The sequence below is a fragment of the Mastigoproctus giganteus genome, chromosome 10 (assembly GCF_048544385.1).
Source record: "Mastigoproctus giganteus isolate SK-2022 chromosome 10, ASM4854438v1, whole genome shotgun sequence".
Classification (NCBI taxonomy): domain Eukaryota; kingdom Metazoa; phylum Arthropoda; class Arachnida; order Uropygi; family Thelyphonidae; genus Mastigoproctus; species Mastigoproctus giganteus.
In genome coordinates, this window is record NC_143584.1 from 140,512,578 (window position 1) to 140,532,937 (window position 20,360).

The 20,360-nt window shown below is 38.5% G+C and overlaps 1 protein-coding gene across 2 annotated transcripts in view; it reads left to right on the forward strand.

Annotated features, from left to right (window-relative positions):
* ATPCL (ATP-citrate synthase) overlaps positions 1–20,360 on the forward strand; it is a 551,864-nt gene that overhangs the window by 226,082 nt on the left and 305,422 nt on the right. For both annotated transcript variants that reach the window (XM_090382775.1, XM_090382774.1), the window contains exon 11: positions 13,840–13,901. In XM_090382775.1, coding sequence (XP_090238901.1) covers positions 13,840–13,901 — 62 coding nt within the window. The remainder of the gene's footprint in view (positions 1–13,839; positions 13,902–20,360) is intronic.

Below are 20,360 nucleotides of genomic sequence, written 5' to 3' on the forward strand. Positions count from 1 at the left end.
AGCAGAAGATGGTTCTTCTGTGCTTGCCTGCATATCTGTTCTGTATTTTTATTTTTTTATTTATTTGGTAAATTTAATTTCTGCTGGCCTGAAGATGGCAATTGACAACTTTTTAGCATTATCAGCTGCAGTTTGTAACAGTTCATTTAATATAGCATAACACTGTTAATTTTGAAATAATTGCTTAAAGGTTATACTTATTTCTGAAATATATATTTCAGAAATAATATAAATGGCCTACTAGCAACTTTTAAAATGATTTTTCACATCCACTGGACAGTGCAATGTTTGTCTACCAACCTTTTTCTTGCCTAAAAAAAATTAAATAAACATTATGGATTAAAAAAAATGCATTATTACAGCTTTGAGTAACAAAAATGTGATTTATTAAATGCACAATAATGTTTCAAAACATCCACAACATAATAGAGAGATTGGACCCTTGTATTTAAATTATCAGGGTTATGACATCACTTTGTGCAAAGTGCAGTCAAAAAATCATGCACAAACTGAAAATTCTGCAACATATCCACACTGTAATTTTTTATTGTTATTTGTGCAGATCTAAAATTCATTCACAAATAATTGCCTAAATAATTCCTGCTTTCATCCTGCATTCCTGCTAAACATCCTGTTTTCTGAAAAGTATGTGATCGTTGGAAACTAGGAGAAAAAAATTCAAAAATATAAGATTGAGAATAAAGTAACTTACCAAGAAATGAGAAAACAAGTAAAATTAATTATGCTAGGGCTTACTTACATATGCATCCACTGTTCAGAGTTACCAGACAGTAGCAGTCCAAAGAGAGAGGAGTCAATTTCTCCTGTTACATTAATTTCAGAATGGAACCCATCTGTGCTTTCAAGGCGTCTCCCATCTTCAAAGCCACATCTGCAGACTAAAAAAATAACACCCTGATCACATTTCAACCAAAAATCACTTCACCTGATCAAATAGAGAAACTGCAAAGGCCAGATACTGTTGAATCAGTACAAGCAAATCTGAATAGTATGGACACTGTTACAATTACTTGGTTTCCATTAAGAAGACAGTATGGAGACGGAATATGCTATTGCTTCAAACATAGAAGAAAGAGGTCAGGATTAGCGATAACTATTTTTTCAAAAAAAAAAAGCAAACAGGACTGGCAGAAGCAGATTGGTCTTCCTCTAGCAAAAACAAATAATGAAGCACATCCTTCAACGGAACTGCAGAGGCTTACTCAGCAATACTTATGATCTCTATGATGTAATCACCTAATTTGATCCAACAGCCATCTGCTTGCAGAAGACTAATTTAACCCCACAGGTTATTTCAAAAATTAAAAATTATACATTGCATCAAAAAGACAGAAATTTAACTTCTTCCATCTACAGAAGTTTGGTGGTACTATAAGTGCAAGAATACTATCCAGACATCTCTCTTTTCAGAGCTTAATTGAAGAAGTTACTGTCTGTTGTTGTTATGCTTAAATATCCTTTCACTATTACTTCTGATACTTCTCACCAAATCATCCATGTACTACCAAAGACATTGAAGAATTTGTAGCACAAATCCTGCTCCTTTCTGCTTATTGGGTGGTTTTAATGGGTACCAACCATTAAAATCACCCAATAAAAGAAAGAGGGTGCTGACTCTCTTTAAAAATTACAGCTATCAGTTGCAGGCTCCGAAAAAAACAATAAGTGTTTGCCTTTTTATTTACATAATTGTTATTTTATATTGTACTTAATATGTAGTCTTATAGTTATAGTTATGCTGGTTATTTTTATTTTAATTTAGATAAACAGTTTTTGTAGATATACGTAATACCATTATTTCGTTCGAATCTTGCAGCCATTGTTTTTGTATATAGTGGTAGGGAATTCAAATTTTTAATTGAGGTAGTTAGGTAGCTCTAACGTATAATTTATAGAGTAATACGCTTCACTGTTTCTATTAGATAGCGTAGTATTGACATTTAATTAATTTAATTTATTGATTTTATTAATTTAAAGTATCATGCCCCAAACTAGAGCAGCAAAGCAACGGGCACAAAGTGGCAGGAGTGTTGTGACTCAGGGGAGAACTGAGGGGGGCGATTCTCCAACGCATCACAGCCTAAAAAAATGTGCAACTTGTGAAATGTTTACCGAACTCTCTGGAACGGAACATGACATTGCCATGGGGGATGTCTTTGTGTGTGCGCGATGTAAGGAGTGTAAGGAAATCAGGCGACAACTCAACGTTGTTATGGGCCTTTATGAGAGTTTGAAGGACAGGGTGGATGCCCTCGAAAGATCTAAATTGAGGGGCCCATCAGGCTCTCAGCTGCCCACATCAACACCAGAGCTTGCACTTGGTCATCACGCAACATAGCGGCAACCCCAAAGGCAGAATGCGCTGATCCCACAGGAACTAGTAGTTGTTGGTGATTCTATTGTCAGGGAAACGGGAAACATGCTTTGTAAAAAGGATATGTGGAACAGGACCAGGGTATGTCTGCCAGGGGCAAAGGTTGATGACGTTGTAGAGCAGATATCATCTTTTAAGGGCACAAAAGGTGATATAGTTGTACACGTTGGCACTAATGATATTAGGAGTAGGAGACCGGCAGAATTACTTAACAAGTACAGGTCGCTGTTGAACAAAAGCCGAGAATTAGGGTTGAATTTGAAAGTGTCTGAAATTCTGCCCAGACACGATAGAAGGGAGTATATGATGAGAGCCTTGTTGATCAATTCGGCCCTGGAAAGAATGTGCAAGGCTCAAGGGGTAGAATTTTTTTCAGCCTGGACTGTACTTGTTAACAGGAGAGACTGCTTCTATAGAGATGGGATACACTTAAATAGAAAGGGTGCAAGAATATTTGCTGATGCTATCGAGGCAGTGTTAGGTGGGTCGGAAAACTGATAGCTTGGGAGGATACAAAGACTAATAGTTTAACAGTAGCCGTAGGCAGAGGTGGAGGTGATTCTTGCAAAACTTCTATTAGAATAAGTAGCAACCTGGAGCGTGTGGTGTTGGGGGTTTCAGGGATGGATGGCAGTCTTCCTGAAATAGGTGGGTATATGGGATGTGTTAGGGTAACTAAGAATAGGAGTAGGAGCATATATGCTTGCATGTATACCAATGCTAGAAGTATAGTAAATAAATTTGATGAATTTGAAGTGTTGGTCAAGACATCAAAGGCGGATATTGTTGGGATAGCAGAGACGTGGTGTCACACGGATATAAGGAATGCTGAACTGGAATTTGGGGAGTACAATGTGTACAGACAGGATAGAAAGGGAGGAGGTGTTATGCTGTTAATTAAGAAAAACATAAAATCAAAAGAAGTGCATCCAGTTGATATAGATGAACAGTGCACTGTTGAGTCAGTTTGGTGTGACATAAGCACTGTGAAAGCAAAAATAAGAGTAGGAGTGTGTTATAGGCCTAATGAGTACAATGAACAATTGTACAGAGAAATAGAGTGGGCTAGTAAATCGAATGGTATAGAATCCTTTTTCTATGTCAAGATTTGAGATTAACATTACAAAATGTTCTTTTCTGATGAAAATGTTCTGGTTGTTTGCTCTCAGCTTTCATCATATCCAGTGTACATCTGTTTTGTGAACTATACGAATTGTCATTTATTTCTAGAAACCATATGACTCACTTATGAACCATTTTTTTCAATAAGCTGCTTGAGCAGCTGTATATGATACTGATCACATTATGTAGGACTGATTAGTCGTTTTTGCATTTGAGGTAGGCTAAAACAAAACAATAGCTCAAGGATTGTGAATATGAATTTTTCAACAGAATTCTATTATAAAAGATCAAAAGTGACGCTAAGGCTATTTCACAGACTGATCACAGCTTGTGATCAGTCTATGAAACTACTCATACATTGCAAACAGTTTTTGAAAGGGCATTTGCTATTTCCTGAGGAGATATATCTCATCCATTTTTATTGAAGATTGGGGAGTATTACTGATGAGTATTTCCCATCCAGTTTGATTGTTCTCCAAATTAATCTGTGTCTTTAATAGCTGTAGAGGCAAAGTGTAACTAGAGTTCTGAGTCTGGATAATCTGATTGTTAAGAGAGAGAAAGAGAGATGCTTACAGAGAAAGTTTTCCTGTCTGCTTTGGAAAATTTTCATGTTAATTGGTTTTCCCTGTGCAATAATATTGATGTTTGTAATTTACAGATTATAGAGAATGATCAGTGCTGAGTGGTCATTTAGTGCTTTCCAGGCTACACATGGGAATAGAATGGAAGAGCATAGAGAAAGATCAACAGCTGTGGTTAAGCCTGTTGGGAAATACATATATATATACAATCCAGTGTTAAGTAGGGAAAGGTTCTAATGATCGAGTAAGGCTTCTATGGTTTGCCCTCTTCTGTCCACATGCAGATCACCGTAATAGTAGTAGCAGTAGTGGCATGTGATGCAAGAAAGCAAGTGTATGAGCTTATGCAGCATCAGCCAAAAAAAAAAAAAATATATCACACCATTCCCTCCAAATGCCTGTCCAGTTCCTCCTTAAATTTATTCAACCTATCAACTTCCACAACGACAGATGGAAGTTTGTTCCAGCAGTTAACCACCCGCTGGCTAAAGGCAAATTTCCGCACATCTATTCTGCATCTGTCCTTTCGTAATTTGAATTTATGCCCCCTAAGGTTCGTAATCTGAACAAGTGGAAGGATCCCATCAGAATTCAGCGTGCTCAACCCATTCAAGGCCTTATATACTTCAATCAGATCACCGTGCAGGTGCCTAGTCTCCAGCCACTGCAATTTGCAGAACTTAAGCCTCTCTTGGTAAGAGGATCCCTTCATTCCCCTCACCAATCTTGTTGCCCTTCTCTGTACACGCTCAAGTAAATCTACATCCTTCCTAAAATGAGGCCTCCAGACCTGTATGCAGTAATCAAGGCGTGGGCTGACCATTGCCTTATACAGAGGGATAATCACCTCCTTTTCCCTGCTAGCAAAATTCTTATATATCATTGACAAAACCCCATGACCTGCCCTGGCAACCTGTCTGCATTGCTCAGAAAACTTCATATCTGCCTGCACAATTACTCCCAGGTCTTTTTCATTTTCTACCACCTTAAGTGTAGTACCACACAGTTGGTACGTTTCTCTGGGGTTACTTCTACCCATATGCAGTACTTTGCATTTGTCAAGGTTAAACTTCAGTTGCCACTTCTTAGCCCATCTGCCCAAATTATCTAGATCGTGTTGCAGTAGCACACTGCCATTACTGTCATTAACAACCCTGCCAACCTTTGTATCATCTGCAAACTTCGACATTAAGCCTGATGTACCTTCATCAATATCATTGATAAATATACAAAACAACAGTGGACCTAACACCAAACCCTGTGGGACTCCACTAATAACATTAGTCCAAGAAGTGCAGCACCCACTGATTACCACCCTCTATCTTCTTCCACTTAACCATTCTTTTATCCATTGTAGCAACTTACCCTTAATACCATTCTGCTCCAATTTGTACAATAGTCTTCCATGCGCAACAGTGTCAAAAGCTTTCCTGAAATCCAAATATATGATATCAAAATTATTTTTTGCATCCAGTTCCTTTGTAACCACATCATAATAGCCTATCAAATTTGTCAGACAAGACTTTCCCTTAACAAACCCATGCTGTGTCTGAATTATTGCTGCAGTCTTGTCTAGATGATCCTGCAATGCATCTTTAACCAGTGACTCCATTATTTTACCCGAAACAAAAGTTAAACTAACTAGTCTGTAATTACTCGTGTCACCCTTCAATCCCCCTTTGTGAATTGGTGATACATTTGCACATCTCCAGTCTGTGGGGACCTCCCCTGAGTCCAAGGACGCTTTCATAATTATGGCTAAGGGTTTGCTTAGTTGCTTTGCCGCCTCCTTTAATATAACTGGATAGATCCCATCCACCCCAGGTGCTTTTCTTATGTCTAACTTCAACAATTTCTCCTCCACTTTGCTTTCAGTTATTCCAAAATCATTAAGTATCCTGCTACAATTTGATAACCTTCTGCCATTGTCAAACCTTAATAATTCCTCATGTGTGAATGTAGATGCAAAATACTCATTCAGTTTGTTTGCTATCTGAGCAGGATCATCAACAGTCGAACCATCGATGTCAGGTGGACCAATCAGATTCAACCCCTTCCTTTTAGAGTTTATATAAGTAAAGAAATCCTTGCTGTTTTTCTTAGCACCTTTTGCCAAGGATTTCTCGTAATCTGCCTTCACCTGCCTAACCTCCTTTGTCACCTGATTACAGACTAGCTTATATCTGCCATAGGCTTCTGAGTCGCTTGATAATTTATATGCATCCCATGCATTTTTCTTCTCTATTACGAGTCTCATTAGTTCATTAGATATCCATTTAGGCCTAAACCTTGAACAATATTTCTTAATAGGTATGAAACTTTTAGTAGCTTCCACGATTAATTCCTTGAATGCTTCCCACTTAGAATTTACTGTTGGTAACATAGTCAGTTTATCCCACTGTACAGAATTTAAAAACTGTCGGAGACCATTGTACTCACCTTTACGGAAGCAAAAACCCTGATGGTAATTAAATCTTTAAGTAAATCCCACATCAGTACACTGTGATCACTGCCACCTAGTGGTTCCTTTATCTGCAAATTCTTAATACACGAATGATCACTGCTGATAATCAGATCAAGAGTAATACTTTCTCTGGTTGCCTCTCGAACATGCTGCTGTAGAAAACAATCATCCAATAAATCCCCAAAAGTCTGACTAGTGTGTGAGTGACCAACTCACAAGTTCTAGTCAATATCTGTGAAGTTAAAATCCCCCTTTATAAGACATTCCAGATTTGCAGATTTGCTTCCAGATTTGCTATAGAAATGTATTATTTCATTCATATGTCCAAGGTGTTCTACAAGGGTCAGTACTCAGTGCTACTTTGTTTGCTATTTATGTGAATAATATGACGAAGAATATTCCATATATTGTGGAAACATTTGTATGCCGACAATATCACATAATTTGCAGAATGTGCTCTCCATTAAAAGACAATGATGCCAATGTACAAACCAAGGTTTGTACATTGGTATCATTATTGTAACATCTCATATTGCGAAATCCTTCATAACTAGTTGCCTTCTTTATTCTTCAAATAAGTAATGTTTCCCAATCAGGGAAGACTACTGTTACTTATTTTCAGTTGAGTACAACCACTCAGACAGCACGCACTGTTTTGAAGCTATTTGGCTTCTCATCAGTGAGTGGGTATAAAGGGTGACAATCCAATTGTGACATATTTACCCGATATGAGGGATGCCAAAAGGTGTGCTTCTTTGGCCATATATTTTATTTTATACATATTATTTTGGAATCCCTCATATTGTGGAATATGTCACAACTAGATTGCTACCCCTTATACCACTGGGTACCTACTCACTCACTGATGAGAAGCCAAATAGCTTTGAAACTATGCTTCTTGAATGGTGGTCCTCAACTGAAAACAGTAGTCTTCTCTAATGGGGAAGCATTACTTATTTGAGGTATAAGGTGCGAAATCCTACACAGTGAATTGTGGAGGATTTCGCAATATCTCGACAATAATGATGCAATGTACAAACATTGGTTTGTCTAAAAAATTCAACTGTGTAGTAATGATGCAAATACACTAACTAATTTCATACTTTGAATTTTACATAATTTGAGGCTTTCTGTCCTAAAATATTATCAGCCTCACATTAAAAGGTATTTTAAGAGTAGTGGTTGTTGTATTCTTCTATTACTTTGAAAAGAATAGAGGTAAATGCAATGTGATGATAATTGGAAGGGAGGGATTTATCAGCTTTTTAGGAACTGGATGGATGTGAGCAAATTTCCATGTTGAAGGAAAAATACCAGTGGAACAAGGAAATGTTAAAAAGTAACACAGAACAAGAACAAGCCCTGTTTTTTCAGGCCAGATCAGGAAATTCTGTCTGGAGCTTTTTAGGCATCAAGATTGTTTGGAATTCTTCTAACACCTTTCCGTCAGAAAAATCATGGGAAGTATTAAGTGGAGTGTGTTTGGTATGGTTAGAGGTAATTTTCCAAGATAATCGATACAAGAGTTAGAATGAAAAGTAGGGTGCTAATAAGTTATCTTTAGATGATGATGCAATAGAACCATTAGGTTGTAACAGAAGTGGAAGTATATATGGGCAGAAGAAGTCGTCAATCACTTGGCTAAAGACCAAAGCTTGACTACCATTTGGATAAAAAGCAAGTTTTCTACTCTTAACCTAAAATATCATGTTTAAATTAATGATAATTGTTTTACATTTGTTGCTGAATTTGGTGTAGGCAGAAAATGAAGCTGGAGATTTGGATACGAGCCAATTATGATATGCCACATTCTTATCTGGAACCCTAAGCCCATTTATTGGATAACCAAGATTTAGAGGGTGAAATATGGAATAAAGGATTTTTTTTTTTTTTTTTTTTTTATCTGAACTCCAAACACAAGAGGTATTAGAACCTATAGTACTTAGTACCGTGCTTGGGTTGGAGATTGAGAAGACGAAAGAAGATATTTGTTGACATTGGACTTGAACTTCTGTAGATTGTAATTTTCAGGAAATAAGTATGAAGGAAGGTTGTTCCAGAAAACGGCAGTTGAATGAATAAATGAGGAAGATGAAAAGTTGGTTCTGTGGGTTTGAAGTTGGACAGTAAACGGATGTTGGCTGGTGGCGGCACGTGTTCGGACTGTTTTGAAAGAGAGAGCAGGAATTATAGAAGCCAATTCAGAAGAACAGTGCCCATGGAAGTATCTGTAGAAGAGGCATGCAGCAGAAACAGTGTGTCTATGAGACAGCGAGTGGAGAGAGAGACTCTGTTAGAGATGAATCATTAATTAACCTAACTGCCCTCTTCTGAATGGAATCAAGAAGCCTGAGAGAGGTTTTGGGGGCACCACCCCAGATGTGGGAACAATATTTCATGGCAGGGCTGATTTGCGATTTATACAGAGTGATCAGCTGTTTGGAAGAAAAGTAACGCCGAGAGCGAAAGAGAAAACCAAGTTTTTTAGATGCAGAGGAAGCAATATTTGTAATGTGCTTGTGCCAAGAGAGATTAGAAGTCAGGGTAATCCCCAAAAGAGATATATCCTTTTGCCTAGAAATTGGAGTGTCACTAAAGATAAGCATAGCAGCAGAAGAATCCTTTTTGCGAGATATAAGACAAGACTCAGTTTTAGAAGGGTTGAAATCAACTAAGTTGTCTTTGCCCCACTGGAGAATTACCTGAAGATCGGCATTTAAGGAATTGGTAGCAGATTTTCGAGAAGTTGAAGCTGATTGAGCAGGACAAGGTTTCTCAAAATGGAAAGTTGAATGCAATGTGCTATCATCGGCAAAACTATGGATAGGATTTCCAGTCAATGGAAGAAGGTCATTGATATACAAGAGGTAAAGAGTGGGGGAAAGAACTGAACTTTGGGGGACACCGGCATTAGTGGAGAAGTTAGAAGACAGAGAGCCATCAACCATCACCCTCAGTGAGCGATCAGAGAGAAAACTGGATAACCAATTACTAAAAACAGTTGGCAAACCATAAGATGGAAGCTTGTTTAGAAGACCTTTATGCACAATCAAACACAATCAAAAGCCTTTGAGATGTCAAGAGCAACTACTTGTGAATCACCGAACCTTTCCATTGAATTAGTCCATAAATGTGTAACATAAGCCAGAATATCACCAGTGGATCGACACTGACGGAATCCATACTGGTGATCGTTGATCAGATGGAAGGTTTCTAGGTAGTTTAAGAGTTAGTGGTTAATTGATTTCTCCATTACTTTAGAAAGAGTAGAAGTAATTGCAATGGGACGATAATTGGATGGGAGGGATTTGTCACCCTTTTTAGGAACTGCCTGGAGATGAGCAAATTTCCAAGCAGAAGGAAAAACACCTTTAGAATAAGAAAGTGAAAAAAGGCGGCAAAGAATAGGAGTAAGTTCAGGAGCACAGGTTTTGAGAACAAGTGGAGAAATACCATCAGGACCTGGAGCTTTCTTAGCATCGAGATTCATCAAAATCCTTCTGATATCCTTTTGACGGAAGACCACAGGAGGCATTGAATGGAGTGTGTTGGGAATGGTGGGAGGTGTTTTACCAAGATCATTAATACATGAGCTGGAAGAAAAATGGGATGCTAGCAGGTCAGCTTTATCCTTGGCTGAAGTGACAACAGAACCATCTGGTTTGGACAGAGGTGGAAGCAGAGATGGGCCAAAGTTGCGGCCAATAGCTTTGGCAAGAGACCAGAATGCTCGGCTACCATTAGGGCAAGAAGCAAGTTTTCTACTCTTAGCCTGTTCAAACTCTAGTTTGGACTGATTAATAACTGCTTTACAATTGTTGCGAGCTTTGGTGTAGGCAGAAAATGAAACTGAAGAATTAGAAACAAGCCAATTACGATATGCAACATTCTTCTCTTGGACAGCCTTAGCACATTTATTGGAAAACCAAGGTTTAGATAAAGGATGAGATTTTAAAGTTGAGTGTGGGATAAAGGATTCCATTCCTGCAAGAATAATTTCACTGACATGATCTGAGCAAATGTTGACATCTGAAGTTTTGAAACAGTAATCCGACCAAGGAAAAGAAGAAAAGAAGTCTCGCAGGTCGTCCCATTTTGCATTCTTTTAATGCCAAACAACACAATGTTGGGAATAGCCATGAGATAAAGGTTCCATTGGAGAAGAGACAATCACCAAGTTGTGATCTGAAGTGCCTAAAGGACCTCTCACTTCAACCGCGTACTTAGAAGGGTTGTTTGTGAGAAAATGATCAAGCGTATTGGCTGTATGATTAGGATTGTCCGGTATTCTTGTAGGTAAATGAACAATCTGTGCTAGGTCATTAGTAATTGCAAAAGCCTCAGCATCTCGACCTGCTGGGTCGGTGTGACTAGAAAACGGAAGCCAGCTGGGGTTGTGAACATTAAAATCACCAAGGAAAATTACCTCACTGTTAGGAGAGTTGGACTGGAGAAAGTCAAGTTGCAACAAGAGGAAGTCAAAGAGCTCCAAGTGATTAGTCGAGTTGGGAGAACGGTAGAGACAACAGATGAATTTGACACAATGAGGTAGAGAGATTTTAAGCCAGAGAAGATCAAAGAGAGGAGATTCCTAATTGCCAAGTCTCTGACAGGGAATATCAGAACGGACATATGCACAAGTACCACCTTTGAGGCAAAAGGAATCATACAGCGAATAATTTGGGCATCTGAGATGAGCAGTAGTTGAATCAACCGATAACTGAGATTCTGTCAGAAAAAGTACATGAGGTTTGGCAGACTGTAAGTGGAAATGGACATCACTGAGATTATAATTGAGACCACGCATATTTGTGAAATGAATTAGGAAGTGCTTGGGAGGTTTAGATCTTTTCGCAGATAAGCTTGCTCTATTAGTTTGACAATTCATGGTGTATTCAATAGTAAGAAAAAGTGGGTGGGACATGCTGTATGAAGTAATGAAATTTTTGGATATGGCGTACATGTGGTAAGAATATACCCAGATCCTTGACATAACGTGGCCTCGACAATGCTCCCTGCATATACAGTACTCTGACTCCCTCCAGTCACTATCTGGCAGAGTAGAGGTAGCAAGATTATACACTAGCTGATCCGGAAGCCTCCAAAAGAGTTACCAATAGGTTTGGTCCGGTGTACTATCTAACGGCCGGCCTGCGAACACCGTTTTAGAGCTGTACCCTCGAAATGTAAGGAATATTGGATCTCGCCACGACGTTCATCATAACCTCAAAAGTCATCAATCATACTGCATGATGGAAGAGATAGGGAAGGGTTGACTGGAACTTAGCTCTAGTGACTAAACATTGGGTTCCACCACTTCAAGCCTCCAATAAGCAGTGGTGGTATTTCACCGGTTGATGAGAGTCATCTTCCACTTAGTACTGCCTGGTAACATAGAGGGGCGGCGTTCCTCCATGTGGTGTGGGCGCCACACCTCGACCCCTGCTTACGTTGGTTCACACCTGGGTGGTCACCCACCATGTACTTGTGCATGGGGGTTATACCCAGGATTACTAACAGTCCCACCATCGTGAAGGTGCAAGCAGAGGATTTGGCTGTCACAGACCATTCGGACTTCACCGAAATTGGGTCCACTTGACTTGAGTGTCACCCGAATATCAGTTCCATCAGCGTTTTAGACTCCCAGGTATACAGCTTGTCTGGCATATCTGAGAGAATGTCTGTGACAACCTCAAGGACCATTCCTACAAGAATTCCTACAAGGATTTCATTCCTACAAGAATAATTTCACTGATATCATATCAGCAGACATTAGGATTTGGAGATTTAAAATAGTAATCTGGCAAAGGAAATGAGGAATAGAATTGTGCAGGTCATTCCATTTTGCATCCTAATTTTATCTAGCAACATGAGGCTAAGGATGACCATTAAAGAGACTCTGTTTGAGAAGTAAGCATCACCAAGTTGTGATCTGAGGTACACTTAAATCATAGAGAACCACTAATATTGACCGTGCCCTTTGAAGGGTTATTGGTGATGTGAAAAGCTCACAACTGTTGGTTTGGTATTGTAGTATCATTTTGTATATCGTATGTAGTATTCTGGTAGGAGACGAACCAATTGTGTAAGGTCAGTAGTAATTGCGAAGCCTCAGCATCTTGATGAATTGATCTGCGTAACTAGATTGAAGCCAGCTGGAGTTATGATCATTAAAATCACCAAGAAAAATTACCTCACTCTTAGGAAATTTAAACTGGAGATAGCTGAGTTTCAAAGAAAGAAGCCAAAAAATTCTGAGTGATTAGTAGAGTTGTGAGAATGATAGAGAGAAGAGATGAATTTACAGAATGGGGTAAAGGGATTTTTAGCTAAAGGAGATAAAGTGGAGATTCCAGATCAGAAGTCTGACAAGGAATATCAGAGTGGATGTTATGTACAAGTACCACCTTTGAAGTGAAAGGAATCATACAGTAAATAATTAGGGCAACTGAGATTGAGTGATGGCTGAAGCAACTGTTAATTGAGATTCTGTCAGAAAAAGTAATCAGCATTTGGAAAAATTGTAAGTGGAAATTGACATCACTGAAATTAGAATTGAGACTATGTACATTTGAGCTGGTGAGAATCAGAGTGGTGTAAGTCAGTTTATGCCCTTTCAAGTATTTTAGTGTTTTAGTATCTCATGACAGAAAAATCAAGGAATGTTGTTGTTGTTGTTGTTGTTATTTGGTTTTTAGGAGCATTAGCAACTAAGGCCATATTGCTCCGGGGTATGCGGTGGTCATTCCCTGACCTTTCCGCATCCTCCGTATTTGGTGGTGACGGGCTCAAACCCCGGTCTAATCAAGAAGCGTGTGCCACGCACTGCTGCTCCTTCCCACCTGGCTACGGAGGCGCCATCAAGGAATGTAATGAAATCTCTTAGTAACTATTATAGTATACACCTCCTCTAGGGTGCCTAGTTTCTAAGTTCCATAGCCCACATATTTGAAGTCTTTCCTCATATGGAAGCCCTTTTCTGATCTTATCAGACACATTGCCTATCTTTTGACCCTTTCAAGAAGCATTCACAAATTCTGTATTTGTAATTATTTAAATTGCATAGATTTTCTGTAATTTCATTTTTACATTTTTGAAGGAATGCTTTGTATTGTGTCAGTTTATTTACATCTGCTTTTTTTGAATTTTTTAAAAAGTGTTTCTATCATAACAAATATATTGTATCCATATTAGTATTTAATCTTTAATAGTTTAATTTCTTAAGTCTGTAATCTGTCATAAATGGTTATATAATAACATTTTTTAATTTGTAGGTAAAATTCTTTTAATTGGTGGAGGAATTGCCAATTTTACTAATGTTGCTGCAACATTTAAGGTAAAAATATTTTGGTGAATTTTAGACCTGTTGTTTAGTTAAATTTTACATTTCATACAAAAGTTTCTTTTTATTATTATTTATTTCATTGTTTCTTTCATTATAAAAATATTAATTACACTCAGTTTTTCAGATTTGGCTGATACTTAGTGATCCACAGTTTACAATGTACTATAGAAATAAACCCAGCACAACTCAGCCTGCTAGTATCAGGTTGCAAGCATAAACTTGGAATATACACTTTGACAAAGTCCTTCAAGGTTCAAACAGTCCAGATCACCCATGGTCTTCTATTACACTATCCTGTAACAATTATGTCTTAAACTGGGGAAAATGTTCCATTGCAAATATCAACTTACAATAACTCCATATTGTCCAAACACAAACTTACCAGCATTTTACAAAAATATATACTGATGGATCAAAGTCTGAGAGTGGAGCGGATGCTGTAGCCATCTTCCCTTATAACACCTTCTCTGTGTCACTTTCCACTGAATGCAGCAGCTATGCAGCTGAATTATGCACCATCAAGGGTTGCTCTAGAAAATATTCTCCGACTGCCTATCCGAAAACGTATAATATATACAGACTCACAGAGTGCACTGTTAGTCTTATAAATACCTTCTCATCTACCCACCATTTAATAACACACATAAGACCTAAACTGATGGATATCCACGAACACCATCAAGCAATCATTTTTTGCTGGATTCCGGCCACACTGGGATATCAGGAAATGAATGTGCAGACAATGCCACCAAACATCCATCCAACACAGTCTCGTCACATATTGTATACCATATCTTGACCATACATCTAATATAAGAAGGATATGTTAGGAACAATGGACACTTCTATGACAAGCTCAAATGCATAATAAATTCTTTCTATAATAAAACCCAAATCACAGTTATGGGTCTCCAGCTTCTGTGTAAACAGAAAGGCGGAACTAATCTAACCAGAGCACGAATTGTTGTCACAGTCATCTTACCCACCTTTTTCTCCTCATCATAGGAAATGATCCTCTGCAGTATACTCACTGAAACTCTCTGCTCACAATGAAGCATAATCTCATTGAATGTACCTTATACACTCATGGCTGTCAAGTCTCATTCAGTTTTCTATCAAATCTTAAAGAACCTTTGATGCTCTGTCATGTCATAGGTAATGATGCCAATCTGGCAGAGTTTTTCTGCTTTCTTAAATGGATGGATCATAAATGGAAATTATCATATAATTTTATCCATTTAGGAAATGGATAAATTTCTTAAATGGATAAAATTATATGATAATATCTGACTGTTCTCCTGACCATCATGTGTAACCGCCATATCACTAATAGCACAATATTACCTAAACAACAATATTTATTTTTTATGACAGCGATATCACTATCCCCCTTGGTAACCTCTCCACTATGAGCACTGGGCAATTCCATCAACCACTATAAATGGTTGATGGAATTGCCCAGTGATGGGCATCAGTGGGCAATGCCATCAGGTTCCAGACTAACACTATAGTAACTTCATGAATGCTGTGCAGTGCAGCCTTTGTACTAGGTGTGGTAGTAGAGTTCCAGTAAAGTTCCAGGTGCAATAAAGAGAACACAAAGTGAAGAAGCTCAAAAATGGTTTATTTTTATTCAAAGTAATCACCACCTGATTGAATGCACTTATTACACTGTTTAAAATCTTTCTTAAAAGAGTCAGTGAAGGCGTCCAAAGAGATGATGTTCAGTTTGGTGATTACATTTTCTTTATGTTCTCAATATCCTGAATTCTCTTTCCTTTGAGGGGAGTTTTCACCTTAGGAAAGAAGAAAAAGTTTGCTGATGCCTGATTTGGAGTGTAGGATGAATGGTTGATCTGTACAATGCCATGTTTCATCAGAAATGTCTTCACGACAAGTGCAGAATGTGCAGAGGCATTGTCATGCAACAAGAACTATCTGCCTTATTCTTGAAATTGTGCCCTTACCTCAGAAATGTGCTTCAATAGTTTTCAAAGTACTTGTACATAAAAAGCAGCATTGACTCACTCTCTTTGAGGTACATTCCTTGTGAATCACACCCTGTTTATTGAAAAACACAACAAGCATTATCTTGAACCTGGACTTCTGTAAGTGAAAAAGCAGCATTGACTCACTCTCTTTGAGGTACAGTCCTTGTGAATCACACCCTGTTTATTGAAAAACACAACAAGCATTATCTTGAACCTGGACTTCTGTAAGTGAAACTTTTTTAGGCTTTGGTGATGAAGTTGAAGTCCACTGCATGCTCTGATGATTCATCTCAGGGTTGTGTGAAACACCCAACACTTATCTCCAGTGGCAGTACATTTGAGGAAATTAGGATTGTCTTCATAAGTCTGAATGAAATCTTCACGAGATTTCATCCAGATACTCTTCATTGCTTTTGCTCATCCATGAGGCTGGAAGCTCAAATTTTTCAGACCTTCGTTTTACTAAATCCTCATTTTAAAATTTGATGTTTTGAAAATTTGACGAATCGTCTCCTTATTCATTTATTCATGCCCAACTCATCAGCCATCATTCTGAGGTTCAAATGATGATCTCTTGCCAAAATTTCCCAAACTTTTTCAACCCTGACCTCGTTTTGAGAGTTTGACAGACACCTACCACTTGGGTCATCACCAGTGTCCTTACTTCCATTTATGAATCACTTTTACTATTCAAACACATTGGTATGACTTGACATTTCATTGCCATAAACAATTTTTAACATTCATATGTTTCTGCTGCAGATTTTCCCAGTTTAAGGCAAAATTTAATATTTTTTTTATTGCTCCATTACAAAATCATGATACAGAAGATTAGAGCCGCTAATGAAACTGGGCATTTTTTGCAACCACTCAACCTACTGGACAATCTCTGTACCCATTTGTTGGAGGAAGTTTGCGCTACAACATACCACTTCCATTTATTTTCAAACTCATCAAGCATAATGCAAAAACTCTGGTTCAGGAACTTTATTGCCAAACCTTGTGAATTCAGAAGGGGGCAGGATGCCTTGTTAGTTGAGGATTCCAGCTCCAACATGTTTTGACCTGTGCATTGATGAAACAAGATCCTGGGATGACTGGCCCATAGCTGCCAGTGCTCTGAATTTAAAACAAAGGGTCCATCTTTTTTACTTGATTAGTCCCTTCTACACCTCACCATCATAATATACATGTAGTTGTTGACAAAGAGTTTCTCCATCTTTTTATTTTCACAAAATAGCGAAGGCATCCAAAGAGATGATGTTCAGTTTGGTGGTTACATTTTTCTTATGTTCTCGATATCCTGAAATCTCTTTCCTTTGAGAGCAATTTTCAACTTGGGAAAGCAGTCCATTCGTGCTAGATCAGGAGAGTAGGGTGGGTGTTTGATCTGCACAGTGCCATGTTTTGTTAGAAATGCATTTCACAACAAGTGTGGAATGGGCAGGGGCATTGTTGTGCAAAAAGAACCACTGCCTTTCTCTTGAAAGTGGCTTCACCTGGGAAATTCACTTCAATAGCCTTTGCAACACCTGTATATAGAATGCAGCATTGACTCTCTCCTCTTCAGGTAAAATTCCTAGTGAATCATACCCTGTCTGTTGAAAAGCATGGTCAGCATCGTCTTGATCCTGGGCATTTGTAAACAAAATTTTTTTGGCCCTTGGTGATGATTTTGAAGTCTATTGCATGCTCTGACACTTTGTTTCTGAGTCGTACTGAGACACCCAGCACTCATCTCCAGTGACAATATGGTTGAGGAAATTAGGAAGTCTGGATTGTCTTTGTGCTGTTCATCCGTGAGGGACAAATTTTGTGCAGACGTTCTCTTTCCCTATGGTGCACTTTGGCCACAGATGCCGATGCACCTAATAAATCCCCAAACAAACAAACAAACAACTCTTTCCCTAAGTCTTCATGCAGAATTTGACAAATCATCTCCTTATTTGTATCTAACTCATTAGCCATCATTCTGAGGGTCAAATGATTATCTTTTGCCACAATTTCCAAAACTTTTACAACCCTGTCCTCATTTGAGAAGTTGATGGATGCCCACTTCTTTGGTAATTGCAGACATCCTCACATCCATCTTATACATAAACAGTTTTTAACATTTCATATCTTTCTGTTACAGATTTTCCCAGTTTAAAGAAATATTTAATGTTTGTTCATTTTCAGTGGTTTTGCTCCATTGCAAAATCATAACAGAACATTAGCACCACTAATGAAACTGGTCATTATTTGCAACCCGTCAACCCACTCTGTACTACTATCTGTTGGAGGAAGTTTGAACTACAACGTACTATTTCCATTTATTTTCAAACTCATCAAACATAACCTAATGAACTAATGAGACTCGTAACAGAGAAGAAAAATGCATGGGATGCATATAAATTTTCAAGCGACTCAGAAGCCTATGGCAGATATAAGCTAGTCTGTAATCAGGTCTCAAAGGAGGTTAGGCAGATTACGAGAAATCCTTGGCAAAAGATGCCAAGAAAAATAGCAAGGATTTCTTTACTTATATAAACACTAAAAGGAAGGGGATGAATCTGATTGGTCCACTTTACATCGATGGTTCCAGTGTTGATGATCCTGCTCAGATAGCAAACAAACTGAATGAGTATTTTGCATCTACATTCACACATGAGGAATTATTAAGGTTTGAAAATGGCAGAAGGTTATCAAATTGTAGCAGGATACTTAATGATTTTGGAATAACTGAAAGCAAAGTGGAGGAGAAATTGTTGAAGTTAACATAAGAAAAGCACCTGGGGTGGATGGGATCTATCCAGTTATATTAAAGGAGGCAGCAAAGCAACTAAGCAAACCCTTAGCCATAATTATGAGAGCATCATTGGACTCAGGAAAGGTTCCCACAGACTGGAGATGTGCAAATGTATCCCCAATTCACAAAGGGTGATCGAAGGGTGACACGAGTAATTACAGACCAGTTAGTTTAACTTCTGTTCCGGGTAAAATAATGGAGTCACTGGTTAAAGATGCATTGCAGGATCATCTAGACAAGACTGCAGCAATAATTCAGACACAGCATGGGTTTGTTAAGGGAAAGTCTTGTCTGACAAATTTGATAGGATATTATGATGTGGTTACAAAGGAACTGGATGCAAAAAATAATTTTGATATCATATATTTGGATTTCAGGAAAGCGTTTGACACTGTTGCGCATGGAAGACTATTGTACAAATTGGAGCAGAATGGTGTTAAGGGTAAGTTGCTACAATGGATAAAAGGATGGTTAAGTGGGAGAAGACAGAGGCAGTAATCAGTGGGTGCTGCTCTTCATGGACTAATGTAATTAGTGGAGTCCCACAGGGTTCGGTGTTAGGTCCACTGTTGTTTTATATATTTATCAATGATATTGATGAAGGTATATCAGGCTTAATGTCGAAGTTTGCAGATGATACAAAGGTTGGCAGGATTGTTAATGACAGTAATGGCAGTGTGCTACTGCAACAGGATCTAGATAATTTGGGCAGATGGGCTAAGAAGTGGCAACTGAAGTTTAACCTTGACAAATGCAAAGTACTGCATATGGGTAGAAATAACCCCAGAGAAACGTACCAACTGTGTGGTACTACACTTAAGGTGGTAGAAAATGAAAAAGACCTGGGAGTAATTGTGCAGTCAGATGTGAAGTTTTCTGAGCAATGCAGACAGGCTGCCAGGGCAGGTCATGGGGTTTTGTCAATGATATGTAGGAATTTTGCTAGCAGGGAGAAGGAGGTGATTGTCCCTCTGTATAAGGCAATGGTCAGGCCACGCCTTGAGTACTGCATACAGGTCTGGAGGCCTCATTTTAGGAAGGATGTAGATTTACTTGAGCGTGTACAGAGAAGGGCAACAAGATTGGTGAGGGGAATGAAGGGATCCTCTTACCAAGAGAGGCTTAAGTTCTGCAAATTTCAGTGGCTGGAGACTACGCACCTGCGCGGTGATCTGATTGAGGTATATAAGGCCTTGAATGGGTTGAGCACGCTGAATTCTGATGGGATCCTTCCACTTGTTCAGATTAGGAACCTAAGGGGGCATAAATTCAAATTAAGAAAAAACAGATGTAGAATAGATGTGCGGAAATTTGCCTTTAGCCAGCGGGTGGTTAATTTCTGGAACAAACTTCCATCTGTCGTTGTGGGAGTTGATAGGTTGAATAAATTTAAGGAGGAACTGGACAGGCATTTGGAGGGAATGGTGTGATTTTTTTTTTTTTTTTTTTTTTTTTTTTTTTGGCTGATGCTGCATAAGCTCATACACTTGCTTTTTTGCATCACATACTACTACTACCTCAACCTCAACTACACCGGTCCAGGAACTTTATTACCACACCTCCTGAATTCAGAAGGGAGGGGATAACTTGTTAGTTGAGATTCCAGCTCCATCATATCATTTTGACCTTGCTTTGACAAGGCAGAAGATCCTGTGATGACTCACCCATAGC